The sequence below is a fragment of the Carcharodon carcharias genome, chromosome 3, assembly GCF_017639515.1.
Source record: "Carcharodon carcharias isolate sCarCar2 chromosome 3, sCarCar2.pri, whole genome shotgun sequence".
Classification (NCBI taxonomy): Eukaryota; Metazoa; Chordata; class Chondrichthyes; order Lamniformes; family Lamnidae; genus Carcharodon; species Carcharodon carcharias.
The window spans coordinates 65972737-65993109 of NC_054469.1; the positions used below are offsets into that span (position 1 = coordinate 65972737).

Below are 20373 nucleotides of genomic sequence, written 5' to 3' on the forward strand. Positions count from 1 at the left end.
CTTCTGCAAACTTTGACATTTATAACCCTGTACACCCAAGTCCAGCTCATTGATATATTATCAGAAAGAGCAATGGTCCCAACACCAACCCCTGAGTTACACCACTGCTCACTTCCCTCCAGTTTGAAAAACCACCATTTCTTATAACTCTCTGCTTTCTGTGCCATGGCCAGTTTTGTATCCTAGCAGCCACTGCCCCTTTGATCCCATGGGCTTTAATTTTGCTAATAAGCCTACTATGAAGTAATTTTTTGAATGCCTGAATTCATAATTTTGTATTTATGATTTATTCAAATAATTTTTCCACTGCATCTAGTTCCAGATAGTTCATATGCTGGGACAGATTTTTTTGTGCCTCACATTGGGAGGGAAATAAAGCTATATGGCTCTGTCTCTTTTGACCATGATCATCATCATGAGTTGGAAGGATTTTTTAATAGATGTATCCATTTGCTGGTATATGTTTACAAACCCTATTTATGACTAAAATTGATAGCATTTTAATGAAACTCCACCTTGATATCTAAAAAGAAATCCTGAAAAATACTAGTTTTCTATTAACATACATAATTTATTTTAAAACCCTCTCTTGCATGGCTGAAATATCTAATTTCTTGTTTAGCCCATATTTGTCATTTCTGCTATTTATAACCTTTTTAACCAGTGTGGAAGAAAACAAGCATAAGTTGTTGATAAATGAATTGAAATTACATTTTGATATTAAAATAAATGTTACTCCCTTGTGTGTGCCTTATTTTGGCTTTGGCATTTTTTAGCATCCTACTCACTATTTACTACATGTCAAATTTTACATGATCTTCAAACTTCAAAATTTTACTCACTGTACCCAAGTCCAGATCATTTACCATATCAAGAGAAACAGTGATGCTGATACCAAGCCTTTGAAGGGCCCTGCAGCATACTTCTCTTCAACCACAAAAAAATCCAGTCACCAACTACACTCTGCCTCCTATCCCTTTGCTGATTGTATTCCCAAGAAACCATCATGCTTTTAATACCATGTGTGTCATTGTTCCAAATAAGGCTGTTGTCAGGTACTTTATGGATTTTCTAAAGGCATTTCACATATTCATCCGCCACACTATTTCATCGAAGAACTCGAGCCGGTTAGTCAGACACAATTTGCCTTTGACAAATTTGAGCTGCTGACCCTTACTAATCCATGCTTTTCAAAGTGAACAGTAATTTTGTCCTTGATCATAGTCTCTCGTTTTCTCAGCGCTGATGATAGACTGACAGGCCTGTAGTTACCAGGTTTATCCCACCCACCCTTTGAACATGGAGGCAAAATTTGCAATCCTCCAATCTCCTACCATCACTCCCATATTCAAGAAAGTCAAAAGATTGTTGTCAGAACTTCTGCTATCTCCGTGTTTGTTTCCCTCAACAACCTAGGTCACATTCCATTTGGACCTGGTGACTTGTTAACTTTGAGTAATTCCATCTTATTAGCACCTCCTGTCTATTTTTAAGTATTTTATGCACTATTTCTATTTCCTTCCACACTTCAACGTTGACTTTATCCTCTTCTATTGTGAAGATTGATGCAAAGCACTAAGTTGTACTCTACAAGAAGAATTCCTTTTTTTGTTCCAAATCAACCCCACTGTTCCGTTAACTACCCTGTACATTTTCTATGGCCAGGATTTTACTTATAGCGGGCAGAAACAAGCGTGGGCAGAGCCGATTGCCGCCCGTGATCGGCTGTTCGCTGCTATTTTACATGGGTGGGTCAATTAAGGCCCGCACAGCGTAACACACAGCCGGTAGCGCTCAGCGCGACCTGTGCTGGCGGGGGGAGGAGGAGAGAGTTGGGGCCTGCACTCTTTCGTGCATGCGTGTGAAAGAGCGCAGCAATCCCGCTGAGTCCCAGACTGCTTCGGGGAGATTGAATGGACAATTAAAAACTTCAATAAATGATGTAAAAGTTTATTCAAACATGTCCCCTGAGTTGGGGTATGTTTGTAAAGGTGGGGAAATGTATTTATTTGTTTTATAAAAGCTTCAGGGAACCTCATCCCGCCCGTGGATGAGGTTTCCTGAAAAAACACGAAGGCTGCTTGGGTTTTTTGGCTGCCTGCCAACCTTAAGGTTAGACAGGCAGCATTCTTAATTAGTTTAATTACTTTTTTAATGGCCTTATTAGGGATGTGCGCCCTTGTCATCGCGTGTCATTTTATGTGTCGGTGTGTTGGGCCCGCCCCCGGATGCCAACCGGAAGATTCAGCCCTATGTTTACAAAAGAATTTTAGGTATTCTGTAACAGGCCAATCTTTACTTTTTCCACGCATTTCAATTTCCACATGCATTCTCTCCACTCTAGCTAGTTTTTGACAATATTCCGTACTTGCCATTACCTGTATTATTATTGTGGGCATAATTGGCAAGGCCAGCATTTGTTGTCCATTCTTAATTGCCCTTGAACAGAGAGGCTGCGAGACCATTTCAGATGGCAATCAGCAGTCAACCATATGATTTGTGGATCTGGAGTTACATGTAAGCCAGACATTGCAGATTTTTTTTTCCCCTAAAGATGGGCTTTTACAATAATCGATGGTTTCATGGTGGGATTTGAACTCCTGTCCCTCATGCTTTAGCCTATGGATTACTAGTCCAGTGGCATTACCATTACACCATCCACCTACCCCAGCAATGTAGCAGCTTCTTTTCTGTTCCTTAACTTTAACTAAATGGATTTAGCCTTTGAACCCTGTAGTATATCCCTCATCTGGAGAACTGTAATATTATCCTTGATTAATATTGCCAACAAGCCCTCTCCCTCTCCCTCTCCTCCCCACCACCTTTCTCTCTTCTTCCCCACTCTGCCCAGGTTTCTCTTTCTGTCCCTCCTAAATACATTGTAGCTAGTAATGCCTAGTTCCATTCCTACTCATATTTAAGTCAGGTCTCTGTTAAAGCTGCAATGTCCTACGCCCTTGTGACAACTTGTGCCTACAGCTCATCAACCTTATTTGTAACATTCCTTGGATTATGGCACCTACATTCCAGCACCATTATTAGTCTGATTTGCTTTTTTACCCCTTCATTCAAATCCTGCTTTTAATACCTTATTCTTTATTCTGTTTGATCCTTGTAGTTTTCTGTGTGCCCTGTCTCTCCTCTCTGCAGCCATATTCTGATTTCTCTCTCTGTCCCTGCCAAGTTAGTTGAAATCCTCTCCCACAACACTAATCAACCTCCCCTTGAGGATATTGCACCTGAACCGAGATGGAATCAACCTATCTAGCTTGTATAGGCCCTTCCTGTCTCAGAACTAGTCCCATTGCCTAGGAATCTGAAGCCTAACCTCCTGTAGCACTTCTCCAGCCACCCATTCACCTGCACTTTCTGTTTTCCTACTCACTAGGGTGGGACACTGGGAGTAATCTCTTTTACTAGAAAGCACAACATGTTTATACTTCCAATTTTCAGGAAAGACAGGAGGATTCTGACACTTAAAAGCTGTTTTAATAATTGATTTTTTGGTAATCCTTTACTTTCAAAGTTGTCTTGGGATAGCTATTTTTTTTATTTGCTCCTGGGATGTTGACATCACTGGCAATGCTAAAGCATACTGCTGCAAAAGCTAATATGAGATAGGAACTTCTTCTGCATACTTCACATTTGAAATCCTATGTGCTTGCTGATTTACAGGCGGGTGTAGTTCCTGCTTGTTAGCATTTTTCACTGAAACCCTGAATTTAGTGTTCTTCACTCTGCTTGACCAGCTGTGCAGTCAGTTGTCGTCATCCTCTATCCATAAACATGCTAGAAAAACTGAACAATCTGCTTCAGGATGCTTTTATAACCTTTCTTGCTACTCAGCTGCCATTAGTGGATTCACTGGTGACCTATACCCAGCCTGCTTATCTTTGTGGCAATTGACATAGACTGGACATGATTGAGTATACTGGTGTTCAGGATTTTGTCCTGTCTTTTTATCTTCATTGTAGTTTTAAAAAAGCGTCAAAGAAGGAACTTATATCCAGTTTACAGAATACCCTGTGGATATCCAAAGTGATTGTATCCTCCTTTACTGTATGATAGCATAAATCATTTCAATTGGTGCCTTTGTACATTTGGAGTCTTGCCATGCCACTTTTAAAACTGTCCTATTTGCTGTATATGGTAGCTTAATTATTAGGAAGCATACTGCCAATCCTTCTGCAAAGATTGTGAAGTAACTTCGGCATTTATCAGTGTCAAGCTCCCGTCATGATTTGAAATTGACATTCAGTAGAAGCTGCTATTTGTATATGTATTTAGGACAAAATTCAATTTTTTGTTTTTATTGAACACAATATTTTTCCATCTTAAGTTTGGAACTTATTCGTGGTTGTCAGCGGACAAAGGTTTGCTTTATAGAGATCTGCTGCAGATAAAATCGTAAATGGAGTACATTTGGCTCGGTAACTGAGATGGTGGCGTAGTGGTAATGTCAGTGGACTAATACTCCAGATAACCAAGCTAATGCTCTGGGAACATGAGTTCCAATTCCACCATGGCAGCTGGTGAAAGTTGAATTCAGTAAAACCTGGAATTGAAAGTTAGTTTCATGCTCACCATGCTTATCAATTGTCATAAAAACCCATTTGCTTCGCTGTTTTCCTTTAGTGAAGGAAATCTGTTGTCCTTGCCTGGTCTGGCCTACACATGACTCCAGAACCACAGCAACGTGGTTGATTCTACTGCCCTCTGAATTGGCTCTAGCAAGCCACTGAGTTCAAGGGCAATTAGGGATGGGCAACAAACACTGGCCTTGCCAGCGACGCCCATATCCCTTCCGAGAATAAAATAAACGAAGTCGGTGGTAAGCAATATGGTCAATGCATAAAGAACTTAAATAGCTTTTCATGAAAATCATGCAGTATTTGTTCAAAAAGATGTAGAAGTTATATAGGTTTTGGTAGCAAAAGCCGTAAAGGTTTGTAAGGAGCCACATATGTTTTCATGTCTTTTTAGGGGCATCAAGCATATGTTGTTACTGAAGTTGTTAATTGTGTCAATACTTCAGGATGTGGTCACTTTCCTCATCCAAGCATCAATACAATAAACCAGTTTGACCTGCTTGTTATTATTGGGTGCCCTGGGCATGTCAGAGGCTTTTGCAAAGCCAAGGCTATTAATCAAGCTTGACTACTTTTATTGATTGGGCCTCCATGGTCTGGTTACATGCCACACTGTTTATACATTGCTGTTTAATTTACAGCCACCTTGCGTGCACTCTATCTAAGTGACAACGATTTTGAAATCCTGCCGCCAGAAATTGCGAAACTCACAAAGCTGCAGATAGTAAGTAATTTATCTAAATTCTTGAAAAATCAATTCACTTTTGCAGCTCCTGTAAATTCTGAATGAAGTAAATTCAAGCAGCTCTGGGGTTTATTTTTCTGGAATAACCCACATCACCAGGCCCTGCCCTTTGCTCATCAGTAGAGACTTGTAATAAATTGAGATGGTGAGAGAAAGTAAACTAAGAATTGTTTGTGAACTCTGCATTTGAAATCTGAATTGGTGTAATAACTCTGTATTTTCAGATCAGCCTAAGGGACAATGACCTCATATCACTGCCAAAGGAGGTTGGGGATTTGTCTCAGTTGAAGGAGCTCCATATTCAAGGAAATCGACTAACCGTGCTTCCCCCTGAAATGGGTAAGAGTAGGGGCCACATTATATGATTTATCTGTAATATACTGTGACGTTTTGCATACTGTTAATAGATAAAGATCTTTTAAAACACATTGAGCAAAGCAGTAAATGTCTTTTAAAAAAAAAAATGTCTGATGAAAGAGCATCACCAATTGTTTTTTATTGGGGTTTAGCGATAACTTGGCTGTAGACCGTTTTAGGTATCTGGATTGCAGTACACACTTATGAAAGCATGCTAAAATTGTAAACTGAGGCATTTAAATTAATACCCATAGGAAATCTATTGAAAATCATGTCTGTGAATCAATTCATTTCTCACATTTCAAGAAAGGTAATGGTACATTTATTTTTCTTGCAAACGGTGGTTCTATAAACTGTAAATACACTTCTACAAGAAAGGCAAAACATTAATAAAATGTGATTTTATTGTTGTTCCATACTTGGCTCAGTGTTGAGATCAGGGAATGGAGAGCTCTACATCAGTGCTCCCATGTCATCTCAAATAATTTTCATGCACAGCAGTGCTGTGAAAATTAGAATTTAAGGACTATATTGGTAGCTCTATCCTTAGTATGTGGGACAGCTGTAGGGAATGGAGAGTTTCACTGGCCTCTTGTTACAAATTTAAGACTTTCCATCAGGAACCTATGCAGTTAATTTTCAAATGTACTGAATGGATTAACAGTTACCAACCAGGAAGGGAAAGCATGGAACATTTCAAACCTGATCGCAATCCACTCACTTGTGATTTTATTGGGGGAGGCAGATTGGTCAGTTTAAGCTTTTAAGGAAGTTGTGTTCCTCCAGTTTTTACGTGGTTTCATTAAAAAGAAAATAACTCCTTGTAGCTGGATTTCCCATGCCTTGGGAAACCAGGAAGGCAAGAAGGGCCAGATGCATAAGATGAGTGCAGTTACAGCACTGCTTATGGGTCAGGAGGAGCAGGAGTGTTTTCGCCCCCAGGCCCTACAAACTTACTTACTTCCTTCCCTTCCCCTGATCTCTTTCTACCTCCACAATTTTTCCCACTTCCTCACTTCCCTATGATCCCTCCAGATCTTTCTATCTGTTCTCTGCTCCTCAGCTGTACTTTGTGGTGTAGGCTTTTCCACCTGACATTTAGCTAGCCTGTCAAGTTTCCTCATATCCTCCGAATTAGTTCCCTTTGGGCACATGTTCAATTGCCTTTTGAAACTTCCTACAGAACTTGATCCACCACCTTTTACGGGTAGTCCATTCCCAGTATTAGCAATCCCCTTGTGAAAAGATATTTCCTCGTTTTTCACTCCAGTTCTTTTGCCAATTATTTGAAATCTATGACCTCTAAGTTACTAGCTCATTTAACAAAGGAAACTGTGTTTTGCTGCTGCTCCCAAAAAGCCTCATAACTTTGTATGCCTGTGTTAGGTTCCTTTTTAACCTTCTGTGCTATAAGAAGAACAATCCCAGCTACACCAATCAGCTCACCTAACTGAAATCCCTCATTCCAGGTATCATCTTTACAAGTCTCCTCTGTACCCTGTCCAAGGTCTTGGAAGGCTCAGGTGTGGGGCTATTTAGAGAGTTAAAGAGAAAAAGGATAGGGCAATAGTGCAGGCTAACAATATGGGTAATGAAAACTAGAATGTGTCAGGAAGGGACAGCGCATACAAACATAAGAGTGCAGCAGCAAATAGTGTCAGAGTAAGGGAAAAATGCACGCAGCATTCATAACAAGATAGGTGATTTGATGGCACAAATAGAAATAAATGGGATTGATATGGTAGCCATCACAGAGATGCTGTTGCACGATGAACCATCCATGGCTAACTAAGGAAGTCAAGGATGGTGTCACATTGAAAAGAAAGGCATACAATGCTGCAAAGAGTCATGGTAGGCCAGAAGGTTGAAAATATTTTAGAAAGCAGCAAAGAAGCCTTTTTAAAAAAAAAATTGAAGGAAAGAAATTAGAATGTGAGCATAAACTAGCAAGAAATATAAAAAGCAGACAGCTAGTGCTTATGCAAGTATATAAAAAGGAATGGAATAGCTAAAGAAAATGGTGGTTAATTAGAGGATGAGACTGTAGAATTAATAATGGGGAAATAAGGAAATGGCAGAGACTATGGGTGGAGGTGTCCCAGATTTGCATTGTGGGGTGGGGGGGAACGTTTTACCCGCTGACTGCAATGGTGGCTTTTCACACTGTATCGTCTCAATCCCGCCTTATTAATCATGCATTGCCAGGAAGCATAGAAAATAGGGGCAGGAGTAGGTAATTTGGCGTTTTGAGCCTGTTCCGCCATTCAATACGATCATGGCTGATCCTCTATCTCAATGCCATATTCCCGTTCTCTCCCCATACCCCTTGATGCTTTGAGTCCAGAAATCTATCTCTGAAGAAATTTCTCCTCATCTAAGTCCTAAATTGCCTACTCCATATGCTGAGACTGTGACCTCTTGTTCTAGAGCCCCCAGCCAGAGGAACCTGTCCCTGCATCCAGTCTGTCCATCCCTGTCAGAATTTTATACATTTCAATGAGATCTCCTCTTATTCTTCTAAACTCGAGTGAATACAGGCCTAATCAGCCCAGTCTCTCCTCATAGGACAATCCTGCCATCCCAGGAATCAGTCTGGTGAACCTTCATTGCACTCCCTGTACGGCAAGTATATCCTTTCTTAGGTAAGGAGACCAAAACTGCACACTATATTCCAGGTGTGGCTTCACCAAGGTCCTGTACAGCTGCAGTAAAACATCCTTGCTTCTGTACTCAGGTCCTCTTGTAGTGAAGGCCAACATACCATTTGCTGTCTTGACTGCATGCTTGCTTTCAATGATTGGTGTGCAAGGACACCCAGGTCCCTTTGTACATCAACATTTCTCAATCTATCGCCTTTTAAATAATACTCTACCATTCTGGTTTTCCTACCAAAGTGGATAACTTCAAACTTACCCACATTACACTGCATCTGCCATGTATTTGCCTACTCATTCAACCTGCCTAAATTGCCTTGAAGCCTCTGAACACCTTCCTCATTGTGCACACTCCCACCAAGTTTCTTGTCATCAGCAAACGTGGAAATATTACATTTGGTTCCCTCATCCAAATCACTGATATATATTGTGAATAGCTGGGGCCCAAGCACTGATCCCTGCAGTAACCAGTAGTCACTGCCGGCCACACCGAGAAAGATCCATTTATTCATATTCTCTGTTTCCTGTCTGCTACCAACTCTCAATCCATGCAAATGTATTACCCCCAGTCTCATGTGCTTTAATTTTCCACACAAACTTCTTATGTGGGAGTTTATCAAAAGGTTTATGAAAATCCAAATACACCACATCCACTGGTTCTCCCTTATCTATTCTGCTAGTTACGTCTTTAAAAACTCCAGTAGGTTTGTCAAACGTGATTTCCTTTACATAAAACCATGTTGACTTTGTCTAATCCCATTGATATTTTCTGAGTGTCCTGTTATCAACATCCTTTATAATAGACGCTAGTATTTTCCATAATACTAATGTTCGGTTAACTGGTCTGTAATATGCTGTTTTCTTCCTCCCTCATTTTGTAAGTAGTGGGGTTACATTTGCCACCCTTCAGTCTGCCAGGACTGTTCAGAATATAGAGAGTTTTGGAAGATGACAACCAACGCATCCACTATTTCCATGGCCATCGCCTTTAGTACCCTGGGATGTAGATTATCAGGCTGTGGGAATTTATTTGCTTTCAGTCCCATTAATTTCTCCAGGTACTGTTGTTTTAGTAATAATTACCTTCAATTCCTCTTCCTCACTAGACCCTTGGATCCGTAGCATTTCTGGGAAGTTATTTGTGTCTTGCCCTATGAACTAAAGTAGTTGTAAATTGCTCTTCCATTTCCTTGTTCTCTGTTATAAATTCTCCTGTTTTGGACTGTAAGGGACCTACATTTGTCTTCACTAATCTTTTTTTCTTTTTACACACTGAGAGAAGCTTTTACAGTCTGCTTTTATATTCCTTGCAAGTTTACTCTCATACTCTATTTTTCCCTTCTTAATCAATCTCTTGGTTCTCCTTTGCTGAATTCTAAATTGCTCCCAATCCTCAGGCTTGCCACTTTTTCTAGCAACCTTATGACTCCTCTTTGGATCTAATACTATCCTTAATTTCTTTTGTTAGCCATGGTTGGGCTGCTTTTCCTGTTATGTTTTTGTGCCAGAAAGGAATGTATAACTATTGCAATGCATACATTAGTTCCTTAAATATTAGCTATTGCCCATCCACCATCATGCCTCTTAATGAAGTTCCCCATTCTAAACCAACTCGTGCTTCATAGTTCATAGATTATTTTGTTTAGATTTAGAACCCTAGTTTACTATCAAACTACTTCACTTTTCATCTTAGTGAAGAATTCAATCATGTTATAGTCACTGCTCCCTAAAAGACCCCGCACAACAAGATGATTAATCAACCCCTTTTCATTACACCATACCAAATCTAGGATAGCCCATTCCCTCGTCTGTTCCTCAACATACTGGTCTAAAATACCATCTTGTGCACATTCGAGGAATTCATGCGCCACAGTATTATTGCTAATTTTGGATTGCCCAGTCTATATGTAGATTAAAGTCACCCATGATTACTGTTGCACCCTTGTTATATGCATCTCTAATTTCCTGTTCAATGTCATCCCCTACCTTATCACTTCTGTTTGGAGGCCTGTTGACAACTCCCACTAATTTTTTCTGCCTCTTGTTGCTTCTTAGCTCTGCCCAGACTGATTCTACACCTAGATTTTCTGAGCCAATACCCTCTCTCACTATTGCACTGATTTCACCCTTGACTAAAAATGCCATGCCACCTCCTTTTCCTTCTTGCCTGTCCTCCTAAATATCGAGTACTCTTGGATATTCAGTTCCCAGCCTTGGTCACCGTGCAGCCATGTCTCTGTAATCGCAATCATATTGTACCAGTTTACATCTATTTGCACTGTTAATTCATCTACCTTATTGTGAATGCTCCATGCATTGGGATACAGTGCCCTTAGGCTTATTCTTTTAACATTTTAATGTTGTTGCTTTATGGCCCTATTTGCTGCTAGTCCTCGTTTCCTCTGCCTTCCACTTTTGCTTTTCTGTGTCTCATCCCTATTTTTGTTTCCTTCTCTTGTGTCTTCCCGCTTAGGTTCCCATCTCTCTGCCAGTCTAAAGCCTCCCCCACAATACTAGCAAATACTGCTGCGAGGATATTGGTCCTGGTCCTGCTGGGGTTCAACCCATCCAGCTTGTACAGGTCCCATTTTCCTCAGAATCGGTCCCAATGCCTCAGGAATCTAAATCCCTCCCTCTGACACCATCTCTCCAGCCATGCATTCACCTGGTCTATTCTCCTATTCCTGATCTTGCCAGCGTGTGGTGCTGGGAATAATCCTGAGATTACTACCTTTTTGAGGTCCTGCTTTTTAATTTATTTCCTAACTCCTTAGATTCTGCTTTCAGGACCTCATTCCTCTTTTTACCTAGGTTGTTACAATATAAACCACGACCTCAGGCTGTTCACCCTCCCCCTTCAGAATGTCAGTGGCATCCTTGGCCCTGGCACCAGGGAGGCAACATGCCATTCTGGTGTCACGTCTGCGACCGTAGAAACGTCTGTCTGTTTGCCTTATGTTGTAATCCCCTATCACCATTGCTCTACCAGTCTCTTTATTTTCTCACTCCGCTGTGCAGCTGAGCCACTCATGGTGCCGCAGACTTGGCTCTTGCTGCGTTCCCCTGAGAAACCATTGCCGCAGCGATATCCAAAACAGAAAATTGGTTGGAGAGGGAGATGGACCCAGGGGACTAGGGTCCCCTGTGCTACCTGTCTAGTGCTTTTACTCTGGCGGTTACCCATTCCCTTTCTGCCTGTGCACTCTTACCAGTGGTGTGACTATCTCACTCTATGTGCTATTCTCGAAGATCTCATCCCTGCGGATGCTCCACAGTGACTCCAGCTGTAGCTCTGAAACGCGGATTTTGAGTAGCTGCGGCTGGAGACGCTTCCTGCACCCGTGGTCGCCCTGGACACTGGAAGTGTCCTTCACTTCCCACATCGCACAGGAGGAGCATTCCACTTGGCCGAGCTGCCCTGCTATGACTTACCCTTAAATTACTGCCTTTTCTTTTACTTCCTCTAGTTTAAAGAATATTAAGGACAGAAGAAATACTCAACAGGTCCTACTTACCAAGGCTACTGCACTCCTTTCTGTGGAAAGGTAGAAAATGAAAGGATCCCTCCTTCCCACTTCACTGAACTCCCTCTTTCACCACACTCCAACTGAAGTATTCTAATACAGCCCAAAGCAGCACACCAGTGCAGACAAAAGCAGCACTGTGGATGGCTTGCTTTTATGCGGTCTAAATCTGGCTTCTGAAAACCTCTTTACGACAGTTATCTAATTAACTAGCTGCAGCTGCAAGCAGAGCCTGTATAACCCCTGTTTTATGGTCAGACTAAAACTCACCACCTCCCAACCCAAGGATTTAGTTAGCTGCTAAATTAAAATAAAGGTTGGACTTCAGAAAGAAATTAACCCTTAAATGTCCCCCTCTCACCAAATATCAACTGAAGAATGGCTCTGACTTGCCTGCCACACTGTCACCTTGCAGCTTCATCATGCTGGGCACCATATTTAATGTGCGGCCACACGCAAACCTCTCATTGTTTCCAGCCCAGGACTGCTGCAAAGAAAACATGGCCCTGAAAGGCAGGAAGACTACAGCCCCATGGTTTAGTGATGCATCCCTCGAGTGCCTTTTGGATGCTGTGGAGGCCCTCTGTGATGTTCACTACCCCCACCCTGGCTGAAGGAGGGGCAGCAACATCACTAATCCAGCTTGGGAGTTGATGGTAGCAGTGGTCAATGCCAACATCCACAAAAGAGGACACCCACTCAGTGCTGCAAGAGGACGAATGATCATCTCCCGTCTGCCAGGGCAAGTCACTCTTCTCATCAGTCTCAACTCTCACACTCAAACCCATCATACGTCCACAGGGATCTTACTACTATTTCAAGGGACATCACCATTCACTCTCACGCACACCTTCATTGACCTCATCCATGGGACCACTGATCACCCACATATGCCAGGCATCCTTATCACCTGGCCTGGTAAACATCCTTCTTACATTTTCTCCATCTCTATTCATGCAGGGCAAGGTGGCACACAAGAGGGAGAGGTCACCGACTAATGGAGGAATGCTCAACATCAAGGTCCTAACAGACTTTGAAAATTGAATCATCCAGCTGGCCGGCAACTATTTGGACCAGTCCTGTGCTGACGATGAGGTCAGCACTGCTACCAAGTGAAGATCCAGCAGTGCAACATCCACCAAACTGTGAGTGATGTGTCCTGTTTCACAGGCCACTAATTATTTCCCCTTGCTTTCCCCTTGCCAAGGGAGTCCAGGACCCAGGACCCCTCCTTCAAGCCCGAAGACACCTTGGAAGAAGAATCTAAAGACACCCTCCTTGGTGACACATAACAGCACTCACCCACAGCCTCCACCAGTGCAGAGACACTTACGTCAGTGGGACCTAGTTCTACGATAGTGTTGGGATCACAATCTGGTAAGTGCATCGCACTGTCTGATGCACAGCAGGTGGAGGCAGGGACTTCCCAGGTTTCTGGCACTCTGAGGACTGCTGGAGGCCAGAGATTTGCTGAGTCAGAGTCAGATGATGAGCCTCTGGACTTGGTCATGTCACAGTTGATGGAGCTATAAAGTCAAGTTCAGGAGCATCAGGAAAGGATGTCCACTGCACTCCCCAGATTGCAAGGTGCGTTGAAGGAGTCCATTCGCCTTCAGGCTGAGGTGATAGTGCCAGCATGCCAATGCACCTTAGTCAACGCTAGTAGGATGGTGGTCACCATAGAGATATCTGTCCTGCACTGCTGCATGGGCGGAACCCTGTCGGTGATGCTATAGTTTGGCTTCCAGCAGTGTCAACACAAGAGGGGTGTGGGGCAACTTGGTCTCACTCTAGCTTCCCTTTCTCCTCAAGGAATCACTGGGGCAGTCGGGCACACTTAGCGAGGATCACCAGGTGCACATCCCAGGGCCATCCACCCGGGTGAATAAGTGTCTGGCCCATCCACATCCCCTCTTCCTGTGACCTTAGTTAGCAGCTCCAGCTCTGCAAGCCAAGTAGGGAGCCACCACATAGCCGGACCCCGAAAACAGTCCGGGCCCTTGTGGTCTCAGTCCATCAAGGTCATGTCCGGGAGGGCTTACCAGTCAGCAGGGTGCCTCCACCTACACTGTGGATATCAGGGGAGCATTAAGATGTAGTGGCAGTATTAGGAAGGTTAAGAAGATGTAACACTTTTAGAGCCCACCAAATAAACTAAATTAACAAAATGAGGGATAAAATAAACGCAGCCCCTAAGTTAGGGTCGCTGCAAAACCAAAGACAAAAAATTTAAAGGAAACTTACAAACATCAAACCAAAATGTGATTAAGTGGGTTGATAAAGCACCCCAGTCCCCGCGGTGCCCACCAGGCACGGAAGGCCTCGACGGTGCCGGTAGACACTGCATACTCCCTCTCCAGGGACACCCGGCGCGAACATAGCCGCGGAAAGGGGGCAGACAGTCGGGTCAGACGACCTCCTCGGTTGCCTGCTGCCTAGACCAGTTAATGAGATATGTAGTTGCATGGACTGGGCACGGATAGCAATCACTTGTACATAATGTTCGCTATTGTGAATAAACTCCCAAGAATGTCTCCTTGCCTATGGCTCCTTGTTTTGATGAGCAGTGTTTGTGTCATGGGCAGGTGTCACAGCGTTCCATCATTCTGTGTGCTGTCAGCACCTTTTGAGATGGGGCTGACCCCCATCCCTTCAGCAGCTATTCTGTTGAAGGGGTCAGCTGAAGGCTGACAAAGGATCAGGTACATTTAAAGTTTCATGGCTTCATGCCAGTGATATGACCCTGATCACCGAGTGCAAGCGAGCTGCCTTCAGCCAGACAAGAGTCAGACATTCACAGAGGCTATGTGAAGATCTGTGGAATGTCCTCACTGCATGTCGCCATCATCCCCTTGGAATCAAGCAATTATTAGGGCCTCCGCTGCATCTCTATGACAGGAACCTTTATCACAGAGGGTATATGCACTACCACCAGTCAGACTGGAGTCCAATGTTTACAGGTGCACTCTGAGGATCTCTGGTGTCTCCTCGCTGCATGTTGTCATCATCCTTCGCCAATCTAGCAGCTAATGAGGGCCGTCCGAGCTTGCCTGCCTCGTCTGGCCATTGCCTTCTAGGGCCTCCTCATCCTCCTCCCTGTCGATGTTCTCCTCATTGGAGGAGACATCCAGTCCCACCATCTCCTCGTCAGCCAGCTCCCCTCCCCATTGCAGCACCAGGTTGTAAAGGGCGCAGCAGGCGACGACAATGCGTGACACCCCCTGTGGATTATATTGCAGGATTCTACCAGACCAGTCCAGGCACCGGAACTTCAATTTCAGCATCCCACTGGCTTGCTCCACCGAGGTCTGAGTTGCAGCATGAGCCTTGTTATACCTTCGCTCTGCTGCAGCCTGAGGCCGCCGCACGGGTGTCATCAGCCACCTTCTCTCCGGGTAGCCCCTGCCTCCAAGGAGCCATCCCTGCTGCCTCGGATAACTCTGGAAGACATCTGGGATCTGAGACTGATTGAGAATGTAGGAGTTGTGGATACTCAATGGGAACCATGTGCAGATCTGCAGGATGCGTCTATGGTGGTCGCACACCAGCTCAACATTCAATGAGTGGAAGCCCTTGCGGCTGACATAGTTAACTGCTTGTTGCTATGGAGATCTGAGCACCAAGTGAGTGCAGTTGGTGGCACCCTACACCTGTGGAAACCTGAGATCTAGGCAAATCCCAGCGCTCTTGCATTCTGGCTTTCCTGATCCCAGGCGAAATGCATAAAGTCGTGTGTCTTTGCGAAGATGGCGTCTGTGACCTCATGCATACGTTTGTGGGCGAGGCTTGCGATATCCCACAAAGGTCACTTGTGGAGCCCTGAAAGGAGCCACAGATGTGAGAATTGAATGCTGTGGTCACTTTCAAGGCCACTGGCAGTGGATGCCCTCCATGTCCCTGTGGTGTCGAATCCTGCAACAGGTGGCGATGTGACTGACCAGTTCCCTGAACATGTGCAGTCTTTGGCAGCACTGGTTCTCACTCATCTGTAGAAATGAAAGGTGGCAATTATAGACCCTGGGTCTAGCTAGGTGCCGACCAGCAAAGGCTTGCTGTGGCTCTTCAGTGGTGTGTGTTGGAACATCAGCTGCCCCTTCTTTGAGAGTTCTGCTCCTTCCTCTGCCCAGCCAGGCAACTCTGTTGCTCTCTTCTCCTTTGTATCTGCTCACTGTATGCCTCATGGCTTACAGATAGGTCACCAGGCTCCATGCTGCTGATGTTGTACTTCCTGCAGGATGAAAGAGAGACGTGTGGGTTAGCTCGGGTGTTCAAATAGCCGCTCCTGGTTAAGTCTGAAAGCTGCTTAACACATCCCAGACAGTGCTAACCTCCACTTGGATGGACAGAGTTTAGTGTCTTGCATGGATGCTGGAGACCCTACCCAACTCCGCCACACTCCACCTGACCGATTGGCAGCAGCTTTGCCCACTGGACTGTTATGCTGTGCTCTCAGCTCAGGCACAGCCATTCTCCTAACCCACACTGCAATGTTGCACTGTTAGCTTGAACCAAGGGAGATACTGGTCCAAACCTGAATGATAACATTTTAAGGTGCTGTGATGCCTCCACCAGTGACTGCTCCATAGCCAGCTTTAGCAAGGAGGTTGTACAACATGCTCAGACGTCCAACTGTTCTGCAGTTCACTGAAACACTCATTAGTTTGCAGTCTGTGACCAAGTGGTGAAAAGCTCTGGAGCATTTGGTGGCACTTTCATGCCTCTACGTTGCTTGTGTGGGCAGATAAACTCGAGGCCTGTCTCTAAGCATGTCAATGTGGCTGTGTCTGAACTGTTGCAGTTGAGGAGGAATGCTCACTTCATGCAAGGTTTCTCTAATGGGTGGCCACCCCCCACTGCCCTCCTCATGTGCTTGTGCACTACCATCAACTGCAGGGTGGCCCTTGGCTGGTACCACATTGTCAGCCAGCTGGAAAAAAGGGACTTGCCTGTGCCCTCATCTGAATGTGTGACCCTTTGACCTTGAAGTCCAACAGGCAACCTCGCGAGCGCTGTGCAGCATTACTGTGAACCCCCTTCAGAGTTCCCCTTGGAAGTGCAGCTCACTAGGTGCAGGGCTTATATATGCTGTTATGAAACACATCAGCATGCATTTATGCTGACATGCTTGGATGATCCAGTAGGGAGTGTGGGGGGATTGATTCTGGCGAGTTGGGCTTCTAGTGCCATGTAGATGTATTACAATGAACTTCCTGAAGTCTGACTGTGGGAAACGTGGCCCCCGTTGACCGGCAGAGCAAACAATTGCAAACTGATTTTAAGATGTTGTGAAACCAACTTTTTACCTTCCCGCTATGGATATCCACTCACGCCCACCATGACGCTTGACGCCAGCAAGCAAGAAAAAATTTGCCCTATGAGCAACAACCTGTCTTCAGCATAGAAATTAGAAGAAGCAGCATCCTGGACCTTCATAGCCTGCACCCTAGGTTCCTCAGAGTTGTTGGATGCACTGATTTGTAAGCTTCCAAAATTCCTTCGATTCTTTTAGAGTCATAGAGGCGTACAGCACAGAAAAAGGCCCTTCAGCCCATCGAGTCTGTGCCGGTCAAACAAGTACCTAGCTATTCTAATCCCATTTTCCAGCACTAGGCCCATAGCCTTGTATACCATGGCATCGCAAGTGCACATCCAAATACTACTTAAATGTTATGAAGGTTTCTGCCTCTACCACCCTTTCAGGCAGTGAGTTCCAGATTCCCACCACCCTCTAGGTGAAAATATTTTTCCTCACATCCCCTTTAAACCTTCTGCCCTTTACCTTAAATCTATGCCCCCTTGTTATTGATCCTCCACCAAGGGGAAAAGTTCCTTCCTGTCTACCCCATCTATGCCCCTCATAATTTTATACACCTCATCATGTGTCCCCTCAATCTCCTCTGCTCCAAGGGAAATAACCACAGCCTATCCAGTCTCTCCTCATAACTAAAACTCTCCAGCCCAGGCAACATCCTGGTAAATCTCCTCTGCACGCTCTCTAGTGCAATCACATCCTTCCTATAATGCAGATTCCAGGACTGCATGCAATACTCTAGCTGTGGCCTAACCAGTGTTTTATACAGTTCCAGCATAACCTCCCTGCTCTTATATTCTATGCCTCGGCTAATAAAGGCAAGTATCCCATATGCCGCCTTAACCACCTTTATCTACCTGTCCTGCTACCTTAAGGGACCAGTGGACATGTATACCAACGTCCCGCTGATCCTCGGTACTTTCCAGGGTCTTACCATTCATCATGTATTCCCGTGCCTTGTTTGTCCTGCCCAAGTGCATCACCACACACTTATCCGGATTAAATTCCATTTGCCACTGATCAGCCCATCTGACCAACTTGTCTATATCCTCCTGTAATCTAAGGCTATCCTCTTCACTATTTACCACCCCACCAATTTTCATGTCATCCACAAACTTGCTGATCAACCTTCCTATACTCGAGTCTAAATCGTTTATATGTACCGCAAACGGCAAGGGACCCAACACCGATCCCTGTGGAACCCCACTGGACACGTGCATCCAGTCACAAAAACACCCCTTGACCATCACCCTCTGCTTCCTGCCACTCAGCCAATTCTGGATCCAATTTGCCAAATTGCCTTGGATCCCATGGGCTCTTAGCTTCATTATCAGTCTCCCATGCGGGACCTTATTGCCTGACTGCCTTGAAAGTCCCCAGTGGATTGAAAACCACAGACACATTGCCCCTATACAAAACTACAGGCCAGTTAACCTAACATCTGTCACTGGGAAATTTTTGGAATCAATTATTAAGGCAGTACTAGGGCATTTAGGAAGTAAAAATACAATCAAGTAGAGTCAATATTAACAACTAATATTCCCATCCTCAATGGTGGGGGAGCACAGCACATCAGTGCAAAAGGCGAAGCTGAAGCATTTGTAACTACCTTCATCCAGAAATGCCGAGTGGATGATCTATCTTGGCTTCATCCTGAGGCCCTCGGCATCACAGATGCCAGTCTTCAGCCAATCAATTCACTTCACACAATATCAAGAAACAGCTGAAGGCACTGGATACAGCAAAGGCTATGGCACTGAAAACATCCCATCAGTAAAACTAAAGACTTGTGCTCCAGGGCTAGCTGCACCCCTAGCCAGACTGTTTCATTTACACCTACAATGCTGGCATATACACGACAATGTTGAAAATTGACCATGTATCTCCTGTCCACAAGAAGCAGGACAAATCAAATTCAGCTAATTTTCACCACTGCACCCCTCCCCCCACCTCCATTCCCCCAACAATCATTCTACTCTTAATCATCAACAAAGGCATGAAAAGTGTTGTTGACAGCGCTATCAAGTGACACTTACGCAGCAATAACCTACTCACTGATGTTCAGTTTGAGCTCCTCCAGGTCCAATAGGCTCCCGACCTCAATACAGCCTTGGTCCAAAGATGGAAAAAAAGAGCTCAACTCTAGAGTTGAGGTATTAGTGACTGCCTGTGACATCATGGCATCATTTGACTGTGTTGCTTCAAGGAACCCTAGCAAAATTGAAGCCAATGGAAATCAGGGGAAAATTATCCACTAGTTGATGTCCTGCCTAGCACAAAGGAAGATGGCTGTGGTTGTTGGAGGCCAATCATTCTCAGTCCCAGGACTTTGCTGCAAGAATTCCTCAGGATAATTTCTTCAGCCCAACTACCTTTAGTTGCTTCATCAATGGTCTTCCTTCCACCGTAAGATCAGAAGTGGGGATGTTTGCTGATATTTGTTGATGATTGCTGTGTTTAGTACCATTCATGTCTCTGATACTGAAGCAGTCCATGTCCATATGAAGCAAGACCTGGACAACATTCAGGCTTGGGTTGATAAGTAGCCATTAACATTTGTGCCACACAGGTGTGAGGCAATGACCATCTTCAAGAGAATCTAACCATCTTCCCTTGAAATTCAGTGGCATTATCATAGCTGAATCCTCCATCATGAAGACCCTGGGGTTATCATTGCAATAAACCTAGCTGTATTAGCCATATAAATACTCTGATTATGTTATGGCACAGCCGATGGTAAACGCTGAGTTATGCAAATCCCAAAGGGAAATTTGAAATAACTGCCACAACTTGATTTGCAATTTGTATAAATTTTGAGATGTATTCCTGAATTCAGTAGTAATAAGACCACCAAATCTCATAGGTTTATACAAAACTGGTATAAAAACATTTATTAATAAAAGCAATGACTTTAAGTACATGCACAAATCTACAACTTACTACTATGATAACTTCTAAATCCCCTACTTAACCTGACTCCCATTACACTTTCACTAAGGCAACAGTAATGCACATTTTTATAAGACCCCAGCAAAGTAAACAATACCCTGAACAGTTGAATTTGAAGTGAGTTCTCTTCACTTCAGACCCTGGAGGCAGCAGTTTGAGGCATAGGTGCTGAAGGCTTTTCACACTTGTTGAATCTTAGACTGCCTCCCCTTACACATAGCCTTCGCTCCTTTATACATATTTT

The 20373-nt window shown here is 44.1% G+C and overlaps 1 protein-coding gene across 2 annotated transcripts in view; it reads left to right on the forward strand.

Moving 5' to 3' along the window:
- rsu1 (Ras suppressor protein 1) overlaps positions 1–20373 on the forward strand; it is a 246657-nt gene that overhangs the window by 100149 nt on the left and 126135 nt on the right. For both annotated transcript variants that reach the window (XM_041183109.1, XM_041183110.1), the window contains exons 6-7: positions 5231–5313; positions 5559–5673. In XM_041183109.1, the coding sequence (XP_041039043.1) occupies positions 5231–5313; positions 5559–5673 (198 nt within the window). The remainder of the gene's footprint in view (positions 1–5230; positions 5314–5558; positions 5674–20373) is intronic.